We start from the raw sequence: 19,657 nt of genomic DNA on the forward strand, positions 1-19,657 counted from the left end.
GTAACACATCTTTGCATCATTAACAAATGTTCCAGAGCATAAACAAAAGTAACACACCTTAAAATAATATTCTACAACATTCCCAATTCTTGTAAGTTCGTGAAGAAAGGAAACTGGAACCATTTCACTTTCTTAGAATGTGTCTAGAATGTGCAGCAGAGGTCAGTATCTGGCTCCCAGAGCAGAGCAGTTTACAGCTTGTCTTCACAGTTGTTGTGTGCCCTGTCTGCTGTCCGAGCAGGGGGCCAGGGCTGAGCATTATCAGGTCCTACTGTTGTTCTGATTCTTGCTTTAAGAAAAGACAGTATTAGTTTTCTCTTTCTGATTTTGCAGTACCGGGATGTGAAACTGGAGCCATACATACTACGTGGGCACTCTACCACTGAGCCACACCTGGTTTCCTTTTTCTAAGAGTTTCTTGGGTGTGCATATTGGGTCTCTATAGTGAGTCAGTTGAAGGAACCCAGAACTGAAGCTTATTGAATCAATGCACTAAGTCACAGTGATGGATACATGAGAGAGTAATAAAGAATGGGAGATATGAATACTGTGCACATTGGAGTGGAAGTTAGTCATTCAAGACCACATGCTTAGTCAAAAGAAAGAAACCAGAAATGGTCAGTGGATAGCTTAAATGTTTCTTAGTAATAAACTGGCAAATAAAAGAAATACAGCCATTAGAAAGAGTCAGCTAGCCCCCCAAATGTGATATGAAAATGCCTATGGGATACATATTTAATAAAATGTATTACATGATGTTCATAGCATCCTTCTGTCTAGGTAGGTGTGTGTGTGTATGTGTGTGTATGCGTGTGTGTGTGTGTGTGTGTGTGTGTGTGTGTGTGTGTGAAGACAGTGGAGGTGGAGGTGGAGATGTGCACATATATGCAGGTGCCCAGACCAGAGGAGGTTCTTGGGTATCTTCTATTGTGCCCGCCCTTATTCACTGAACCAGAGCTCACAGGATTTTTTGTTTGTTTGTTTGTCTTGTTGTCGAGGCTGGCGACCAGGGCTCCAGTGTCCTCTTCTGAACTCTGTAGGCACCTGTACACGACATTTTCTCCCACATAAACACACACATATACACATAATTAGAAATATAAAATAGTCTCCAAAAATTTTAAGAATAAAAAAGTGCTTTAATGTGAAATTTACCCTTCAAAAAAGTTTAGAAATGGAATATTGTAAGAGCATGGCAATAATACTCAGTCATATGAGATCCCTTTCTCAGCCCATTATTCAGTATACTTTGAGGTTGTGGTTATTAGTAAAGAATAATCTGAAATCTGACATTGACATAGTCTTGAAAACCTCTGTGGCCTCTTCTCCTGCCAGTCTTTACGGTATGCCTCATCCACCATTCCTGTCTTCACACATAACAAGGTCGGCCCTGCCTGAGTGCCTTTGCCTTCTGATCCCATGACTCAGCTTTGCTTCCTCCAGATAGCCTCAGCATATGCTGTGCCCCTTTCGGGTGTTTCTTGGTTATCACCTTATAGAGAGGCCTTCCCAATGCTCCCTTTTGAAAAAACAGTATAACAGAGTGTCTTAGTACAGGCTCCAGTTCAAGTAACAAAGTAGAACCTATCCAGTGACTTAACAAAAAGCTTAACCTCCCAGTTGTGGAGGCTGAGGAGTCCAAACTAAAGATGGCAATCCTTGGGCTGCAGAGATGGCTCAGGAGGTAAGAGTAGGACTGCTCTGCAGAGGACCTGAGTTTGGTTCCCAGCAGCCCTGTCAGGGTCTCACAAGTGCCTGGAACTCCAGACCAGGAGGATCCAACACCTCCAGCTTCCATGTGCACATAGCCACACAAAGACACAAAATTAAAAATAATAAAATCTTTAAAAAAAAAAAACAAACATTCTCGTCCTAGTTATGTACTCACATGGTACAGAGAGAAGGATTGCCACACTCTTCTCTTTTAAAAAATTAATTATTATTTATGTGTATGTGTAGGACACTGCAGAGCCCAGAGAGGCTATTGGAGCCAATGGACCTGGAGTTAGAGGTGTTTGTGAGCCCCCATGTGGGTACTGGGAAACAAACCCAGATCTCTGCTACAGCAATAAGTGACCTTAGCTGCTAAGCCAGCTTTCCAGCCTGTCTCTTCATGTAAGGCTGCTAATCTGCAAGAGCAGTAAGTGTTCTCAACTGCTGAGCCATCTCTCCATCTCTTTCTTCCCATGGAGGTGTTAATCTCATTCATGAGGGCAGAGCTCTTTCAGACTTCAGCTCCAAATACCAGCACATCATAGATCAGAAGTGGTACATATAAATTTGGCTGAGGAACACAAACCTTCAGTCCACATACTACCATCATCAAGTTCCTTCCTTATCTTTGATTTTCCTTTGTATTGCTTCTTGTGTAGCACACAAAATCTTTTTACCCAATTTTGTGGTGTGTGTGTATGTGTGTGCAAGTGTGTGTGCGTATGTGTGGAGGTCAGAGGACAACTTTAGGTATCATTATTCAGGAACCAAGCATTTTGGCTTTATTTGTATTGTGTGTGCATGCACATGTGAAGGTCAGAGTCCACTTCCTGTTGTGTTCCTCCAGGGATACCTGTCTTCCACCTTGCTTTTTTTTTTTTTTTTTACATTTGAGATTGGTTGGCCTAGAACTCTATGTAGACAGGCTGGCTTTGAAATTAGAGAGCTGCCTGCGTCTACATCCCAAGTGCTAGGATTAAAGATGTAGGCAACCACACCCATCCCTTCCACCTTTCTTCTGGAGACAGAGCTCTCCCTGGCTTGAGGCTCGCCTGCTGGATTAGGCTGGCTGTCTCCAGCTTCTCAGAGCTGGGATTACAAGAGCATGCCACCCTGCCTGGCTTTCAAACTTGCCCTCAGTGAACTGAAGTCAGAGCTTCATGCGTATACAGCAAACGCTTGACCAGCTGAGCTCTCTTCCTAGCTTATCACCTGATTCGTGTGTGTGTGTGTGTGTGTGTGTGTGTGTGTGTGTGTGTGTGTGTGTAGTTTGAGGTTAGATGATTTGCCTACTTTCCTACATAGTAAATGGTTGAGAGATGTGTAATAAATCTAAAATGAACAGTAGAAACTTTTGAACTTTGTACCTAATTTGAATTTTAAAAAGTTACATATCACATGTGATAAATCCAAAGTTTTACATGTCTTCTTCAAAGGTTTTACCTTTGGATGAAATGTCTAAATGGTCAATTTTTTGTTTTGCAGAGCAAGAACATGATCCTGGACCAAGCCTTTAAGTACATAACAGAACTGAAGCGGCAGAATGATGAGCTTCTGCTCAACGGAGGGAACAGTGAACAAGGTGGAGCATGCAGAGTTGTGCTGGCTCCTGTCTGTTAGACTGTGCTCAGGGGTCTGTGCTGCCGGGACATGCACTTGAGGACGTGGAGAACTCCCCGACCCTCAAATCAGAGTAGACTCGATAGCATTGCAAATGAGATCATGTAGCTGAACTCCTTCCTCCTCTGTGGCTAATTTAATCTTGTAGGAATACATAACTTCAGTCTTGATGACTTCTGTGTATTTCATGTTTGCCTAAGTCGTGAACCCAATAGTGTTCAGTCTCCATTCTTCCACTTGGATCTTGCAGTTAGGAGACTCTCACAAGACTCTGACTCATAGAAGAGTTCTTCTCAGTGAAACTCACAAACAAGATCAGAGGATAGATCTGAGCCAAATTTTAACAATGCATTGACTTAGAAGACCAAAATACTCATTTTGTGATTATTTACATTAATGTAAAGCATGTATTCAACTACCAGATCATTTAACAATACTTGGTTTTTTAGGTGTAACTTTTTGTGCTGTGGGTTTGGATTTTTCCAGCAGCATTGGAGAGAAGCTGAAAGGAAACACACTCCAGGCCAGTAGAGCTCAGGTGATAGGCTGTTGAGTGGCCATTTACTATGACCATTTATTATGAAAAGAACAGAGAATTTCCTGTGACGACCTAGTAGACCACCTTAAAAGGAACAATGTTTTACTGAGGTTGGACAGTGCTGTGGAATGCTGCTTGTGATCGGCAAGGATGGTATTGGGAACCATGTCTGGAAGGACAGCATTCAGATCTTCTTTACATCCAGTTAAAAACAGTTGCTTTCCTACATCAGCTTTCTTTGATGGTGCAGACCCTTATGGATAAATACAGCAGCTAGTTAGATATATTGGTGTTTGGGAACATTGTAAAGCACCCCATAAGATGCTTTGAAGGCCAGAATGATCTGCAGCCTTTTTCCAATGATAGCTCCTTTGGCTTAGAACACATAAGCCAAACAGTCATGTTACCTTAGAGAAAAGGGAAGCTAATGAAGAAATACCAGGCACACAGGGCTCAGAAAAGTCCTAGCAGCCAGGCCAGGGTGGGGCAGAGCCTAAAGCAGCTTCAGCTGGCTCATGTTGTTGTTGTTCTTTTGGTAGAAAATAGTTTATTTCATTTAATGCAGAGTAAAGGATAACACCTTCTCAAGGATAGACAATATCAAAGAGACCACTGTGCCCATCTGTATCTCAGGCAGGCTTCGTAATAAAGTCTGTAGGAGAAGCTTTACCTTGAGAACATACTCCTGTCCAGGAGATTAACAGGCCCATTTTAATAGATTCCAAATGAGGGGGGCAATAATATACTAGTAGTAGTAAATAGTAGTTTACACACATACACACACACACACACACACACACACACACACAGAGAATAATATAATATAATATATATATATAACATGATTATATACAATATATATAATATTATAATATGGTAGTGACCCTCTAGTCAGTTCATAATGTCACATCTTCACCTAGGACTAGAGATAAGCCGTACATCCCATTTCTTTGACCAGTAATTGGAGCCCTGCAGTTCTGATTCTTGGTTTAAAAGCTGCTGATTATGAGGGAGCGGCTCATCCCAATGACCTCCAAGCCTTCTAATATCTACCTGCCTACTTCATATTTCTTCCTCGAGATAAGACCCTCAGGTCATCTAGCAGTTGGACATCTAGTTAGTCTGGCTACTTTGGGCTACAAGAATTTAAGGATTCTGTTCTTGCTGACTTTGAACTACATGAAGTTAAGATTGCCGCAGGACTGCCTGAGGCTGGATTGACTGTAAACAAGAGGAGGAAAAAAATTAAGATAGTTAAGCACACAAGGTCCAAGACTAATATAATCACTACTAAGATTATAATAGGTACAATTCATTTCATTTCGATTCTGAAAATTGGTCCAATTCCAAAGCTATTTGCCAAAAGGGATGGTAGTGTTTAGCATGGTTTTAACCTGGTTTTGTCAATCAGATGGGACATTATCAGAATTAAGAATTACACTAATCAGCCTTGATAATAAAACAAGTGTCCTCATTGGGTAGTGTGAGGATATCTATCTAGTATGTCCTGATCACCCATAGGGTGCTATGGCAGGCTGCTTTGAAGACTATCCCACAAGTTGATGGATTTGAGCCAGAGACTGCTCAGCTCAAATGCTAAGGGCTACACCTTAGCATTCTGTACCATACAGTTTAAGAGGCCTGGCAGTTGTGGTAACCCTAAACTCGGAGCCCCGAGCAGAGAGCTTTTAGCTTATCCAAAGCATGTTACCAGGAATCAGTTTGCCTTACCCCGTTTCATCTGTTAGCTGTGTTCCTGGGAAGTTGGGGATTGGGAATGTTGAGACTTGTAACCACAGGAGATTCTCAGTGGCTGGCCTGTAAAGGTCTATAGTTTAAAAGGAGTATAAAGGAAGCTTGGGTGTCACTCTGGGAAGAGAACCTTACAGCACCAGAGAGCTCATGGCCCTGCTGAGGCATCTGAAGGCTAGAATTGGAATTCACTGGCTTAGCAGGTATATTTTTGTTTAAGTTGTTATAATCACTGACATTCACCAATATTTTTACATCTTCATTTCTAATATTTTAGCTGAGGAAATTAAAAAGCTACGGAAACAACTGGAAGAAATTCAAAAAGAAAATGGCCGATATATTGAATTATTGAAAGCAAATGACATATGCTTATATGATGACCCCACAATCCACTGGAAAGGAAATCTGAAGAACTCAAAGGTGTCGGTTGTTATTCCGAGTGACCAGGTCCAAAAAAACATCATTGTGTATTCCAACGGGAGCCAGCCTGGGGGAAACAGCCAGGGGACAGCCGTTCAGGGAATCACCTTTAATGTCGGTCACAGCTTACAGAAGCAAACTGCCAATGTGGTGCCAGTGCAGAGGACCTGCAAGCTTGTGACTCCTGTGTCTATTTCTGGAGTTTACCCTTCGGAAAACAAGCCGTGGCATCAGACTACAGTGTCTGCACTGGCTGCCAACCAGCCTGTTCCCCTTTGTCTTCCCGCTGCCATTTCTGCTCAAAATATTCTCGAACTTTCTACTTCCGAAAGCCAATCAAGTGTGCTTGGTGCCACTGGCGGCCCACTGATCACCGTTGCAGTTGGCCCTGACCCTCACCAGCATCGTCCCTTGCACACATGCCTAAATGATCAAAATGCTCCAGAAAATAACAACGGGCAAGAGAGCCCTAAATCATCAAAGAAAACAGTTGCGTGTGTCACAAGCATCTCCTCCGGCAACTCAGCAGCTGCCTCTAACGTCCATCATGAAACCAAATCTGGCCCAGGCGTGCAGGACTTCAGTGAAGACTTGCAAAACACCCTTGCTGTGTCAGCTACCTCCACAGCATGCTCCGAGCCTCCCAGATGTATGGGTGACTCTTCCCCGGGGAGCATTAGCAAGACAGCAGACTCAACGAATACGACAACAGTGGTGGCCCCAGCTCATGCCGGTGTAGTGAAGACCACCCTCCCGGTGAGCAGTCTCTCTGCAAATCCTTTGGACAGTGGTTGGACCCTTTCTTGTTCTTTGCCTTCTTCAAGTGTTAGTGCTTCAGATTTGAAAAACATCACTAGCCTTACCCGAATCTCTTCAGCTGGAAACACACAGACAACATGGACTACTTTGCATCTGGCAGGAAACACTATCCAGCCTTTGAGCCAGACACCGTCTTCTGCTGTGACTCCAGTACTGAGTGAGTCTGGTACCAGCCCTACCCCGAGCCACCACAAGCATGTGGCTACAGGCATCACCTTAAACACTTCCCTTCCAGCAGATGGACCACCAGCTGAGCACGTCATGGTAACTTTGCCTTCATGTCCACCCTTACCTATGCAGCCACCAACTGCCCAGCCACAAGTTAAATCTCAGCCTCCAAAAAATATCCTTCCCTTGAACTCAGCAATGCAAGTGATTCAGATGGCTCAGCCAGTTGGGTCAGCTGTCACTGCGGCTCCAGGTAACCAAAACGTTATCATTCTTCAGCCACCCAGCACGACCCCATGCCCAGCAATGATGAGGGCAGAGGTTCCCAGCCAAGCAGTAGGTCAGCAGATTGTCATCATACAGGCAGCCAATCAGAACCCATTGCCACTCCTCTCTGCTCCCCATCCGGGCCCTGTTCGACTTCCTGTTAATGGGGCCAGTGCTATAATAGGGTCTCATAATTCTGTGCAAAATGTGCCAGCCCCACAGACTTTTGGGGGGAAGCATCTTGTCCACATATTACCAAGACCTTCATCTTTATCCATGTCTAATTCAACCCAAACCTTTTCTGTTACCATGTCAAACCAACAGCAGCCTCAAACCATTTCTTTAAATGGACAGCTCTTTGCTTTGCAGCCTGTTATGTCTTCATCAGGAACTACAAATCAAACCCCTATGCAAATTATTCAACCCACCACCAGCGAAGATCCAAATACCAATGTTGCCCTGAACACATTTGGGGCTCTGGCCAGCCTCAATCAGAGCATATCCCAGATGGCTGGCCAGAGCTGTGTACAGTTGTCTATTAGCCAGTCTGCTAATCCTCAGACTCCTGCAAACAGTCAAACCAGTCCTGCTAACGGTGTTCCCCTAGCAACAACTGTAGCACCTCCCGTGACAACAGAAAATTCAGCCACACTAGCCAGTACTTACAGTCTAACAACAGCCTCCTCCACAAACCCTGTCACTTGTTTGCCCCCTACCATGAAATCCAAAAGACTGAACAAGAAGCCAGGTGCCAAGAAACATGCAGCTAACAAGCCAGCATGTCCCCCAAATTCAGTCAGAGATGTGGGCAAGCTAGATGGCCCCAGAACAGACAGCTCAGCACAACTGTCGTGTAGTGATGGACTGCTGGACAGCCTCCCTGTCAGCCTAGCGTCTGCTGCCGTGTCCCAGGCCAAGAGTGTTAGCAGTTCCGCTCCACTGGCCATTCTGAATTCTGACTCAGTAGCCCCTGAGTCTGTGTCCAGATCTAAGTCAGCAGAAGACTGCAGCTCATCCTCCCAAGAATCTGAAACAAGTGAACAGTCTGCAGTGGACCCAGCAAAATCCAAAGATTCCACTCCCATCTTGCAAGAGACATCTCAGGGCACACCACCAACTGCTGTAGCATTGTCCAGTGCTGCAAAATCCTGTACCACAACCAATGTGTTGATTCCGTCTCCTATTGAATCCCAGATTGTGGTTTCTCAGGTTTCTGGTATGTCATCCACTACAAGCACTTCGAGCACTGACTGTATTTCTGAGGTAGAAACTGTGGCAGAACCTTGCCCAGTTCAGCAGGATGCACTGGACACCATGCAAACCCCAGGGCCTTTAAAGGGGCAGGGTCTGACTATGTTGCTGTCCGATCTTACTAAAGAGAAAGACCTTCAGAAATCGTCTCTTTCTGTCCAGATGGATCACCCTGATTTTTCTCCAGAAGACTCTAAGCTGGGTGACTCTAATGTCGAGTTGCATCCCAAACAGGAACTGTTACTGCTGAGCGATGACAGAGACCCAGCACAGCACCGCCCCTGCCTCCCTGATCAAGAGGCTATTAATGGCTCTTTGCTCCCCAGCAGGCAGGCTGACTCTCCCATGTCAACCAGCTCTGGCAGTAGCCGCAGTTTCTCGGTTGCATCCATGCTTCCTGAAACAGCTCGGGAAGATGTGACCAGCAGTACGACAACTAACGCATGTGACAGTTGCACCTTTGCAGAGCAAACTGACATCGTAGCCCTTGCAGCAAGAGCTATTTTGGACCAGGAGAGCATTGAGAAGGGAAGGGTTGGCACACAGGCTGAGATGAGGGAGGTTACTTCCAAGCCTTCTGAAACCTCTTTAGAGGGAGAGCAGCCTTTTAAACCACAGGTCCATAAGGAGCCTTGCACAGGACAGGCAGATGCAACACCAAATGAATTTAACTCTCAGGATTCAGTGGAAGTCACAGTTGATAGGCCTCTCGAAAAGCCTAGCTGTTCTCTGGGAATTAAAACATCAAATGCCTCCTTACAGGTGTCGGCCTCTCAGCCACCAAGTCTTACCAGTTTAAGTGTGAATAATCTTATCCATCAGAGCAGTATCAACCATCCTCTGGTCAGCTGCACAGGGTTATCCCAACCTTCCGAGCAAACATCTATTCCTGTGACCGTCAATATGACTGTTGCATCCAGTTCTTATGGCAGCCAGCCCCCTGTGCCACCTCTGATGACAGAATATTCCCAGGAACAGCTGAATAGCATGACTAGCGCCATACCAAATCCACAGCTTCAAGAACCCCTTCCAAAGCCTAGTCACGAAAGCCGTAAAGATTCTGCAAAGCGCACTGTACAAGATGATCTTTTACTGTCTTCAGCCAAACGCCAAAAGCATTGTCAGCCAGCCCCTCTCAGGCTTGAAAGTATGCCCCTGATGAGCCGGACTCCAGACAGCATTCCTGATCAAACTCAAATGATGGTGAGTCAGATCCCCACCAACTCTTCAAACTCAGTTGTACCTGCTAGCAACCCAGCGCATGGTGACGGCCTTACCCGGCTATTCCCTCCTGGTAACAACTTTGTGGCACCTGCATTGAGGCAGACGGAAGTTCCATGTAGTTCTCAGCCTCCTGTTGCTGAGCAACAGCAGCAAACCCAGGCAAGTCAACATCTGCAGGCCCTGCAGCAGCATGTACCATCTCAAGGGGTGTCTCACCTTCATTCTAACCATCTCTACATCAAGCAACAGCAACAGCAGCAGCAGCAACAGCAACAACAACAGCAGCAGCAGCAAGCAGGACAGTTAAGAGAGAGGCATCACTTGTATCAGCTACAGCATCATGTGCCTCATGCAGACAGTGCTGTCCACTCCCAGCCCCATATTGTACACCAACAGAGAACTCTACAACAGGAAGTTCAGATGCAGAAGAAGAGAAATCTCGTTCAGGGTACTCCTGCCTCTCAGCTGTCCTTACAACCAAAACACCATGGGACTGATCAGTCGAGACCCAAGAGTAGTCAGCCACATCCTCACCATCAACAGATGCAGCAACAGATGCAGCAACATTTTGCAAGTTCCCAGCCGGAGAAGAGTTGTGAAAACTCTTCCACTAACCGGGGTCACCATAGCCATGCCCAGAACCATCTCAATCAAGATATTCTGCACCAGCAACAGGATGTTGGAAGCAGACAGCAAGGTTCAGCGGTTTCTTCTGACCATGTATCTGGACATAATCCAATGCAGAGGCTTTTGCCGTCAAGAGGCTTAGAGCAGCAAATGGTGTCCCAACCCAGTATTGTGACTAGGTCTTCAGACATGACCTGTGCTCCACACAGGCCAGAGAGAAACCGAGTGTCCAGTTACTCTGCTGAAGCACTCATTGGGAAGTCGTCATCTACTTCAGAGCAGAGAATGGGCATGTCGATTCAGGGCTCCAGGGTTTCAGAGCAGCTGGAAATGAGAAGCTATCTTGATGTTCCCAGGAATAAAAGCTTGGCACTTCATAATATGCAGGGTCGCATGGACCATCCTGTCCCCCTTCCTGATTGTCAGACATTTAAACCAGCTGGAGCCAGCCAACAGCCCCAGAGTAATTTTGAAGTACAATCTTCAAGAAATAATGAAATAGGTAACCCTGTGCCATCACTGAGAAGCATGCAGTCCCAGGCTTTTCGAATTAGTCAAAACACTGGCCCACCACCAATCGATCGACAAAAGAGATTATCTTATCCACCAGTTCAGAGCATCCCAACAGGAAATACTGTCCCACCAAGGGACAATGAGAATACATGTCACCAGAGTTTCATGCAAAGTTTACTTGCTCCTCATCTTGGTGATCAGGTCCTTGGGAGCCAAAGGTCACTCTCAGAACACTCAAGGAATACACAATGTGGTCCATCTTCAACAATTGAATATAATTGTCCCCCAGCTCGTGAGAGTGTTCATATTAGGAGAGAGAGTGAAAGTCAGAATAGGGAGAGTTGTGACATGTCTTTAGGTACAATTAACACCAGGAACAGCACTTTGAATATTCCCTTTTCAAGTTCCTCTTCCTCAGGAGATATTCAAGGTCGAAACACAAGTCCCAATGTTTCTGTACAGAAGTCTAATCCCATGAGGATTACTGACAGTCATGGGACCAAGGGCCACATGAACCCTCCTGTCACATCCAACATGCATGGGGTTGCAAGGCCAACTTTGCCACACCCGTCTGTGTCTCATGGGAATGCTGACCAAGGGCCTCCTGTACGTCAGGCTAACTCTTCAGTTGTCCATAGGTCAAGACATCCCCTGCAAGACAGCGGTGGTTCCAAAATCCGCCAACCTGAAAGGAATCGTTCTGGAAATCAAAGGCACAGCAATGTCTTTGATCCAAGTCTTCCTCATCTTCCTCTCTCTACTAGCGGCAGCATGATTCTTGGACGTCAGCAACCTGCTGCAGAAAAGAGAGGGAGTATTGTCCGTTTCATGCCTGATAGTCCACAAGTACCTAATGATAATTCAGGTCCTGACCAGCATACGCTGTCACAAAATTTTGGCTTCCCTTTTATTCCTGAGGGTGGCATGAATCCACCAATAAATGCGAATACTTCCTTCATTCCACAGGTTACCCAGCCTAGTGCTACACGAACTCCAGCTCTCATCCCAGTAGATCCCCAAAACACTCTCCCCTCCTTCTACCCCCCCTATTCCCCTGCTCACCCTACTCTGTCCAATGACATTTCAATCCCTTATTTTTCTAATCAAATGTTCTCCAATCCTAGCACAGAGAAAGTAAACAGTGGAAGTTTAAACAACCGATTTGGATCCATTTTATCTCCTCCCAGACCCGTTGGCTTTGCGCAGCCAAGCTTTCCTCTTCTCCCTGAGATGCCGCCAATGCACATGGCCAACTCTCACCTATCCAATTTTAATATGACATCATTGTTCCCGGAAATAGCAACGGCTCTTCCTGATGGCTCCGCGATGTCACCTTTGCTCACCATAGCGAACTCCTCTGCTTCTGATTCCTCCAAGCAGTCCTCAAACAGACCCGCTCACAACATAAGCCATATCTTAGGGCACGATTGCAGCTCAGCTGTTTAAATCCAGAGAGACTGAACGTGGGGCTTCGAGTTGATGCGACAAATGTTCTTGTGTGTATACATGTGCATTGAGAGAACTTGAGTGGGTGTGTGTCTTTGTTTTGGATAGCCATTTTTCATTTAGCTTCTGATTATAAGGAAGTCATGTCAGAGAGGATGCATACGCTGGGGTTGTCAAAACAATCATCTTTCATTTCTGAGTGATGTGCTTTCTTTAATCATTTAAACGATTTACCTTTCCAAGTTTGATTTGTAATCTTTTATTCCCAAAGTACTAATCAACCAGAAGTTAAGGAGATCTTGGCACATGCTGGATGGTAGAAAGGAGCTGAGATTTCAAATTCAGTTGTTTCTAAGTTGTAAAACAGATAGTTGAGATGGCTGAGTTGCAAATCCAAAAGCAAAAGCAACTTGAAAAAACACAATTCATCACTTGGTTGATGTCAACAGCTAACAGTTCTGCGCTGCGGCAAGTGATAAATTGGTAATGAGTTAAATTCCATAAGTCAAGCAGATAGAAAATACATGAAGTGTTTGATTCCTGAGCTCTGTTACAGGCACTTGTTTCTTAATTATAATTTTTAATAAACTACCTAAATTTCATGTCTTGTTCTTCAGAGAGCCACATTATCCTTTAATGTGCCAAGATCATGTAAAGCAAAAGTCTTCCTTAGACAATGAGCCTTAAGAGTACAAAGCTAAGACAGAATACAGGAATGCTTTCCACTTAGTACTTGGGTTTTGCATTAGTCCAAAGAAGAACAGCAGTTGTACTGTGGCTTTTCCTAAGGTCAGTTTGTGACCAGTGTTTCACCAGTTGAGTTGATTGGATATATTCTCCCTTCATTCTATTTATTTGGTCTTGAAACAGATTAATTTACAATCACTTAAGTATTAGAACTGCTCATATTGTGTTTAGAATATTGTCTTTAGAAGACACATTTGAGTCTTTTCAGATATTTCTAAATGGAGTTTTAAGCTGTCTCAGTATTTTAATTTACTGATTATATTAAAGGTTGCATTGTAAATTGCATTTTTATCCTTCATAATTTTAAGGAAATGAATTCATTATTTTTCTTGTAGGTATGAAATGGTGCTTCACAAAATACATTCTCTATGTATATCAGTGAGTTTATGAGTGAGAGTGCGTGTGAGAACGGGTTTTAAAGTATAGACTGGTCCTTGCTATTGGAGATGTCTATCATATATATAAATACATATATCATGTTGTACATGATAAATAATATAGTCTTGTCTCAATTAAAAATGAACAGTAGGACTGCCATCTGCAGGTGGAAAATTGAGACTTTCTCCAGAGCAGTGGCTCTCAGCCTTCCTAATGCAACCCTAACTGGTGACCCCAGCCATAAAATTATTTTCATTTCTACTTCATAACTGTAATTTTTCTACTGTTATGAACTGTAATGTAAATATCTGTTTTCCAATGGTCTTAGATGACCCCTGTGAAAGGCTGTTTGTGACCCACAGGTTGAGAACTCCTGCTCTAGAGCATGGGAAAACACGAGGTGGTTTTTTTTTTTTAATTCTCTCATACATTACATCCCAACCATAGTTTCCCCTCCCTCCACTCTTCCCAGCGCCCCTCCTCCACCTCTCCTCCAGATCCACTTCTCCATTTCCTTCTAGAACAAAAGAGCAGGCTTCCCAGGGACCTCAACCAAACATGGCGTGACGAGTTACAGTAAACTAGACAGAAACCTAATATCCAGGTTGGACAAGGCAACCCACTAGGAGGAAAAGGGTTCTTCTGTAGATGTTTCTTAACCCATTGAGTTAGTAACGATTTTAAAGCATATATTAAATCTTGAGAGCTTAAAACTAAGAAAAAATGATATGTACTGAATTTTTAAAAACCATTTAAACTCTTAGCTTTCAATTGTTGCTCTGTTCTGTTGAGAACGTTATCCTAATGAAGCCTCCCCGGCCTGGTCAGAGCAGATCCAGCTGAATGCCGGTCTACAGGCACAGTGGAAAGGAGGGTGCCTGTGCTCGGTCAGCTGTTTTCACCAGACCCCTCCCTCCGCTTCCACCGCCCTTGAAAATCACCCTGTCCTGGTGAACAAAGCAAACCCGTGTTTCCTCCCCACAGTGTTCCTGGGGGAGAAGAGAACATCACAGATGCATTGCTTAGCACATGAACAGCACAACAGATAAGTTACCAAGGACAGAGAGACTTTCCTGAATTGCTTTTAAGCATTAATATTCAGAGTTTTCTTTGTCCTTGGAAGGTCCAGTTTGCCAATTTCATTCTATATGGCCATTGATGACTCCCTCCCACCTTCTCTTAGTGGCTGTCTTTCACACATACACCCTTACATCATGGTGGCACTTGAGTTCTGAAGGGCAGGCTTGCTTTATTGGAACAAAGGTTATATGCCGTGGAGAAACTCCAGTTTTGTGTTGTTTCTGAGATAGGGATCTTGCTGTGTCATCCAGACTGGCCTTGAGTTCCTGAGCATAAACAGTCCTTCCACGTCCGCCTCCACTTAGCCAGGCCTAGGGGTGGACTCCACCACCCAGCTGAGGTGCTCCGTTTGCGATTGCAGCCTAAGTCCTAAAGGCTGTTAAGACTTGGAGTTTGTTTTGGCTGGTTGTCGGCAGCTCAGCTCTGTCCGGAGATAGCATTGCATTGTCAGGGGTTTTGTGCTGAGAGGACAGGACTGGGATGTTGTCTGACTCTCAGCCTTCTGTGACCATCTGGAGAGAGAGGTAAATAATTGGACTCCCGCTCACATGTGGCGCTAATTGAAGACATAATGCATTTGTGTGTGAGAGATCGTTCCATACATGGACTCAGATGAGAAATAGTTTGCACTGCACTCCTACTTGGTTTAACAATCTGGGTACTTAACAGTGTTAATGATTAAAGCTACATGATTTGGGGAGGAAACTTAAATGGTTTTTGGTAATATCTAGATAAAACTTTTGTTGAAGTAATGGAAGAAAATGCAGTCAAATTTGGTCATAAGTTTCATGTTGTCTAACCTTTTGACATGACTTTATAAAACATCTCCACAGATAACTTTGTAATTTCTGGAAATACACAAAATCATGTCTGCCACCTAAGTGAGAGTCATTGATCAACTCATTTTGTTCTATTTATTGATCATACAGAATCACTGAACGTGCTTTGTTCCTCTCAGCCTTCCACAGTTAAATTCTAATGAAGTGAAAAATTTTAGATTTCTCTATGTATACTTACTTCTACAGTGAGTTTGTTAAATATGTTGAGCATAGATGAAATAAATCCATTTTCATGTTTTTAATAGACATTGGGTTTTTATAAGTCTTATATTTCTTCAGGAGTTATGCTTTTATTTTTATTAGAACGTCTCTGAGATGCCAGTGGTCACTCCCTGTCTGAGTGGAGGGCAGGATTCCCACATCGGTGTGATTTCAAAAGTCTGAGAGATCTAAACCCTGGGGTTGGGAGGTGAGGTGTCTGCAGCAGTCTCCCGACACTGATCAGCATTATGCTGAACTGCAGTGGAGGCTAGCTTTTTTGGAAGACTTCTTTTGCCTTGCTCTTGCCTTCTGACGTTAGCCATCTCATGGAGAGGCTAAAACTTATACTCCAAAAAATAAATCAAAGAAACAGTAGAAATACGTTTTCATGGAAACATTGAAAATGTTAGGGTAATGCTTCTTCTTGGTTTTTTCTTTCCTTCATGCAGTGCTAGGCCCTTGCTGTCTCTCAGCTGTACCACATCAAACATGGCAGCCAGCCTGGCCACGTCCCTGGGATAGTTATGCCTCTGTTGGGATGTGATTGGGGCCACCCTCTCTATTAGATCAGCGTGTAGTAGTGAGTCCCAGGTTTTGCCTATTGGCAACCCCTATGCCTCCTCCTTAAAGGGCAATCATTCCTCCAAATGCCAGTATTTTCAAGTTGGTTTAAGAGATTTTAGTATGTGAGAATGACGCATTCCTTGGACGGGTGAACTTCTCCCCTGTACTGGAAGGAAAGGTTAAAGGTGGTACCAAACTAGAATAGCCTTGAGTCCATATCCTCGGATGCCTGAAAGTCACTGCAAGTCTGTCACCTAGGTGCTGACTGACTGGAAGAAGTGTGCCTTTGGCTGTTCCAGCTGGAGGGCAATCACTAGCCAATGACCAGAGAAATGAGTGTGGACTTAATCTCTGGGTGGTGGTTTTGTAATGTGTATATGCAAATTAATTTATTCTAGAGATGCCTTTCGGGCCGAATGTTAGCATTTTGTTTTCCTTCCCCAAAGTTCTACCAAAAAACAAGGATTTTGTTCCTTTGTCTGTTTTGTTTGCTTGCTTGCTTTTTGCTTAACTCCACTCTGCATCCTGCCCATGCTGTGCTGAATTCTACTATAGCACAATCTAAACTGTTCCTAGTAGCCTCAGATGGAGGCAGTCCGTGCGGGCTGGGAGGACACACTGAGGACCTTGGGCTCAGAGTTTCTGGTTCTAACCCTATGCCTCTGCTCTGGCACTGCACTCTACCTGAAACTGTGCCTCTGATCCTGAGACCAGGTCCCAGAACTATCACCCGGCCAGCCCTGCACTGCAGTGTAGGAGCTCCAGGGAGGGCACGTGCTGTGTAAGCAAACACCTCCTACACACCAAGTACAGCTGATGCTTATTACTCTTGCCTTACCACCTCTGAGCCATCGTCGACAAAGTCACTAGCGAGTTGTGTAGCTGAGCCTGTAAACGCAGAGCTTGTGTGGCAGGTGGTTCTTCCCCATCTCATTTCCACGTTTGCATAAACTCTACCTGGTGGTTGTGTTTTGTTGTTGTTGTTGTGTTTTGTTTTTTGTTTTTGGAAGGGGCATATGTATGTGGTCAGGTGTTTCAGCTTAGGTTGAGAATGTTGGGCATAATCTGCAAGTTGTTTTGGATGAATACACAATCTCATTAAATTTCATGAGACAGACAAAACCTCTCTTGTAGCACATTTTCAAAAAAAAAAAAAAAAGGTGATCTTTAACTTTTTTTGGGCCCAGTTGTGTGTACAGCTGTACACACAGTATGTAATAGGAAACTGTAGTTTGACCTGTTTAATTTTGTCTTCACTCTTTCTGAGATCTCTCCGCCCTCCTGCTCCTGAAGTCTTCAAGTCCTTTTCATCTGTAAGGTCACTGGGCACAGGACTTGACGATAGTGACAAATTTTCAGGCTGTGGAACTGTTAACTTCCAAGAAGGGACCAGACGGTGTTGCTTAAAATGCCACAGTTGTGTTACTGTGAAGGAAAATTCTTCCATTTTCAGCAGGGTGTGTGTGTGTGTGTGTGTGTGTGTGTGTGTGTGTGTGTGTGTGTGTTTTCACTTTGGATTTTTAAAAGGTCGAAAATTGAGAACATGATTACTTTCCCGGATTATTTAGGGATACACTGGTTGTGATGCTGGCCGCAGACAAGCACCAGGAGAACATGAGTTTCAGCGCTTCAGTGGTGTGGTCTGTACCTACCACCCAGCCAGCCGTCTTCTGTGCACTGTGTCCTGTAACTGTAACCACTTGCTTTGTAATTCTAATGGAAACTACTTTGTTTTGTAATGGAATACAGAGCAGATATGTCTAATATGATCAAGATTGCCCTACAGTTGTAAATAAGAATAGGTCCTGTTTATTTTGGCATCTTTTTACAAATGCATTGTATTAGGATGTGAATATTCCAAAACATGCTCTTGTTTAAAGTTTTGAAATTTTTATTGTTAAATGTAACATTTTAATGGTTGTAATAATTATTTGTATGGATATGGATATAGTATTTTATTTAAGAAAATAAACTTTGCAATTTTTGCATTGTGAATTCTCATTTTTTATTTTTCTGATCATTTCCCATTTCAAGTCAGATCTTTGTCTTACATCTGTAGTAGTGTATTTAAGTTTTGCCATCTATCTGAAAAGAACCCATGACACATTTCATTGGGCGTCTGTTCCTAAGGTCACACCTCAAGTAAACCAGTTATGATCAGGGCTAAACTGTTAGAGCAAGCTGCACACCTGTCCATTCATCATAAAAAGTAAAATTAGAATCTCACATATGGAAGAGTGTTCAGTGATGATTCAGTCTGAAATCTCAACTGAGTAGTAGAAGAAACTAAAGCATAGAAATTTGAGGTGAAGGTTGGTATTGGGCTGGAGAGATGGCTCAGCTGTGAAGAGCACATACTGTTCTTTTAGAGGGCCCCATGACAGGTGGCTCGCGCCACCTGTAACTCCTGCTCCAGGGGATCTGACACCCTCTTCTGCCCTCTTCAAGCATCTGCACCCAGGCTCATACCCACTTAGACACACGTAATTAAAAAGGAAATCTTTTAAAGAAAGTTGGAGGACCATGAATGGTGGCACACACCTTTAATCCCAAACACCCGGGAGGCAGAAGCAGCCAGAGCTACACAGTGAGCCCTGCTTTAAAAACATAACTAAGAGTTGGATATGTTGCTATAACTGTAGCAACTGAGTTAAAAACTTAAGCACAATTTATAAGGGGAAAACTGAATTGCAGAGTATAAAAGTTTATACAAAACTATATAAAGTTGTTATTTTGTATAAAACTTACATAAGCTTTATATTGTTTTGCTTTTGTTTTATAGACAGGGTCTCACACTATGTAGCCTTCGCTGACCTGGAATCAACTAGCCTCTTGCTTATTGTCCAAGGTACTGCTATCACAAGTATCACATCTGGCTAAAATTATATGAAGTTTGAGGCTGAGGTGTAGCTCAGTGGTAAGGGATTACGTGTGAAGCACAGGGCCCTGGGTTTGATTATCTATAGGTCCTTCCAATCAATGTATTGTTTTCAGATGGGGTAAAAACGATACAGAAATGATCAACCCCAAATTCAGAATAAATAATACTTAGAAAAGAGCAGCTTGGCATAATATAAAGAAAAAGTACTTCAATAGTAATATGGTCACTTGCATTTGGGCAGCAGATAGTCAGGGGTTGGTCTCATTTATGCCTTGAGTGTTAGGATTCTCTGAGGAGCAGAATTAATTGAATGGATACACACACACACACACACACACACACACACACACACACACACATTATATGTATATAAAAGGGGGAATTTATTCAGTTGGCTTACATGGGTCGTGCTGGGCTCTTGCACAATGGACTGTCTGTTGAAAAGTTGCTCAGGCCGGGTGGCTGGATACCTCAGCAGTCCCAGTGTGGTGCTGGGAGGACTGGAATATTCCTAGAGAGCCCCCGGTGTGCAGGGCGTGTTGGAAAATAGAAGGGGCTGGGTTCCAGGGGCAGCAGAGGCTGGCAGGAGCAGTGGCGGGGATAGTGTGG

The 19,657-nt window shown here is 43.9% G+C and overlaps 1 protein-coding gene across 3 annotated transcripts in view; it reads left to right on the forward strand.

Moving 5' to 3' along the window:
* The window catches only part of Usf3 (upstream transcription factor family member 3), a 70,008-nt gene extending 51,846 nt beyond the window's left edge, over window positions 1–18,162 (forward strand). For all 3 annotated transcript variants that reach the window (XM_076548867.1, XM_076548866.1, XM_076548868.1), the window contains 2 exons: window positions 3,199–3,295; window positions 5,901–18,162. In XM_076548867.1, coding sequence (XP_076404982.1) covers window positions 3,199–3,295; window positions 5,901–12,358 — 6,555 coding nt within the window. In that variant the 3' untranslated portion in view covers window positions 12,359–18,162. The remainder of the gene's footprint in view (window positions 1–3,198; window positions 3,296–5,900) is intronic.
* The last annotated feature ends 1,495 nt before the right edge of the window (window positions 18,163–19,657 follow it).

This window comes from Peromyscus maniculatus, chromosome 12 (genome assembly GCF_049852395.1).
Source record: "Peromyscus maniculatus bairdii isolate BWxNUB_F1_BW_parent chromosome 12, HU_Pman_BW_mat_3.1, whole genome shotgun sequence".
Classification (NCBI taxonomy): Eukaryota; Metazoa; Chordata; class Mammalia; order Rodentia; family Cricetidae; genus Peromyscus; species Peromyscus maniculatus.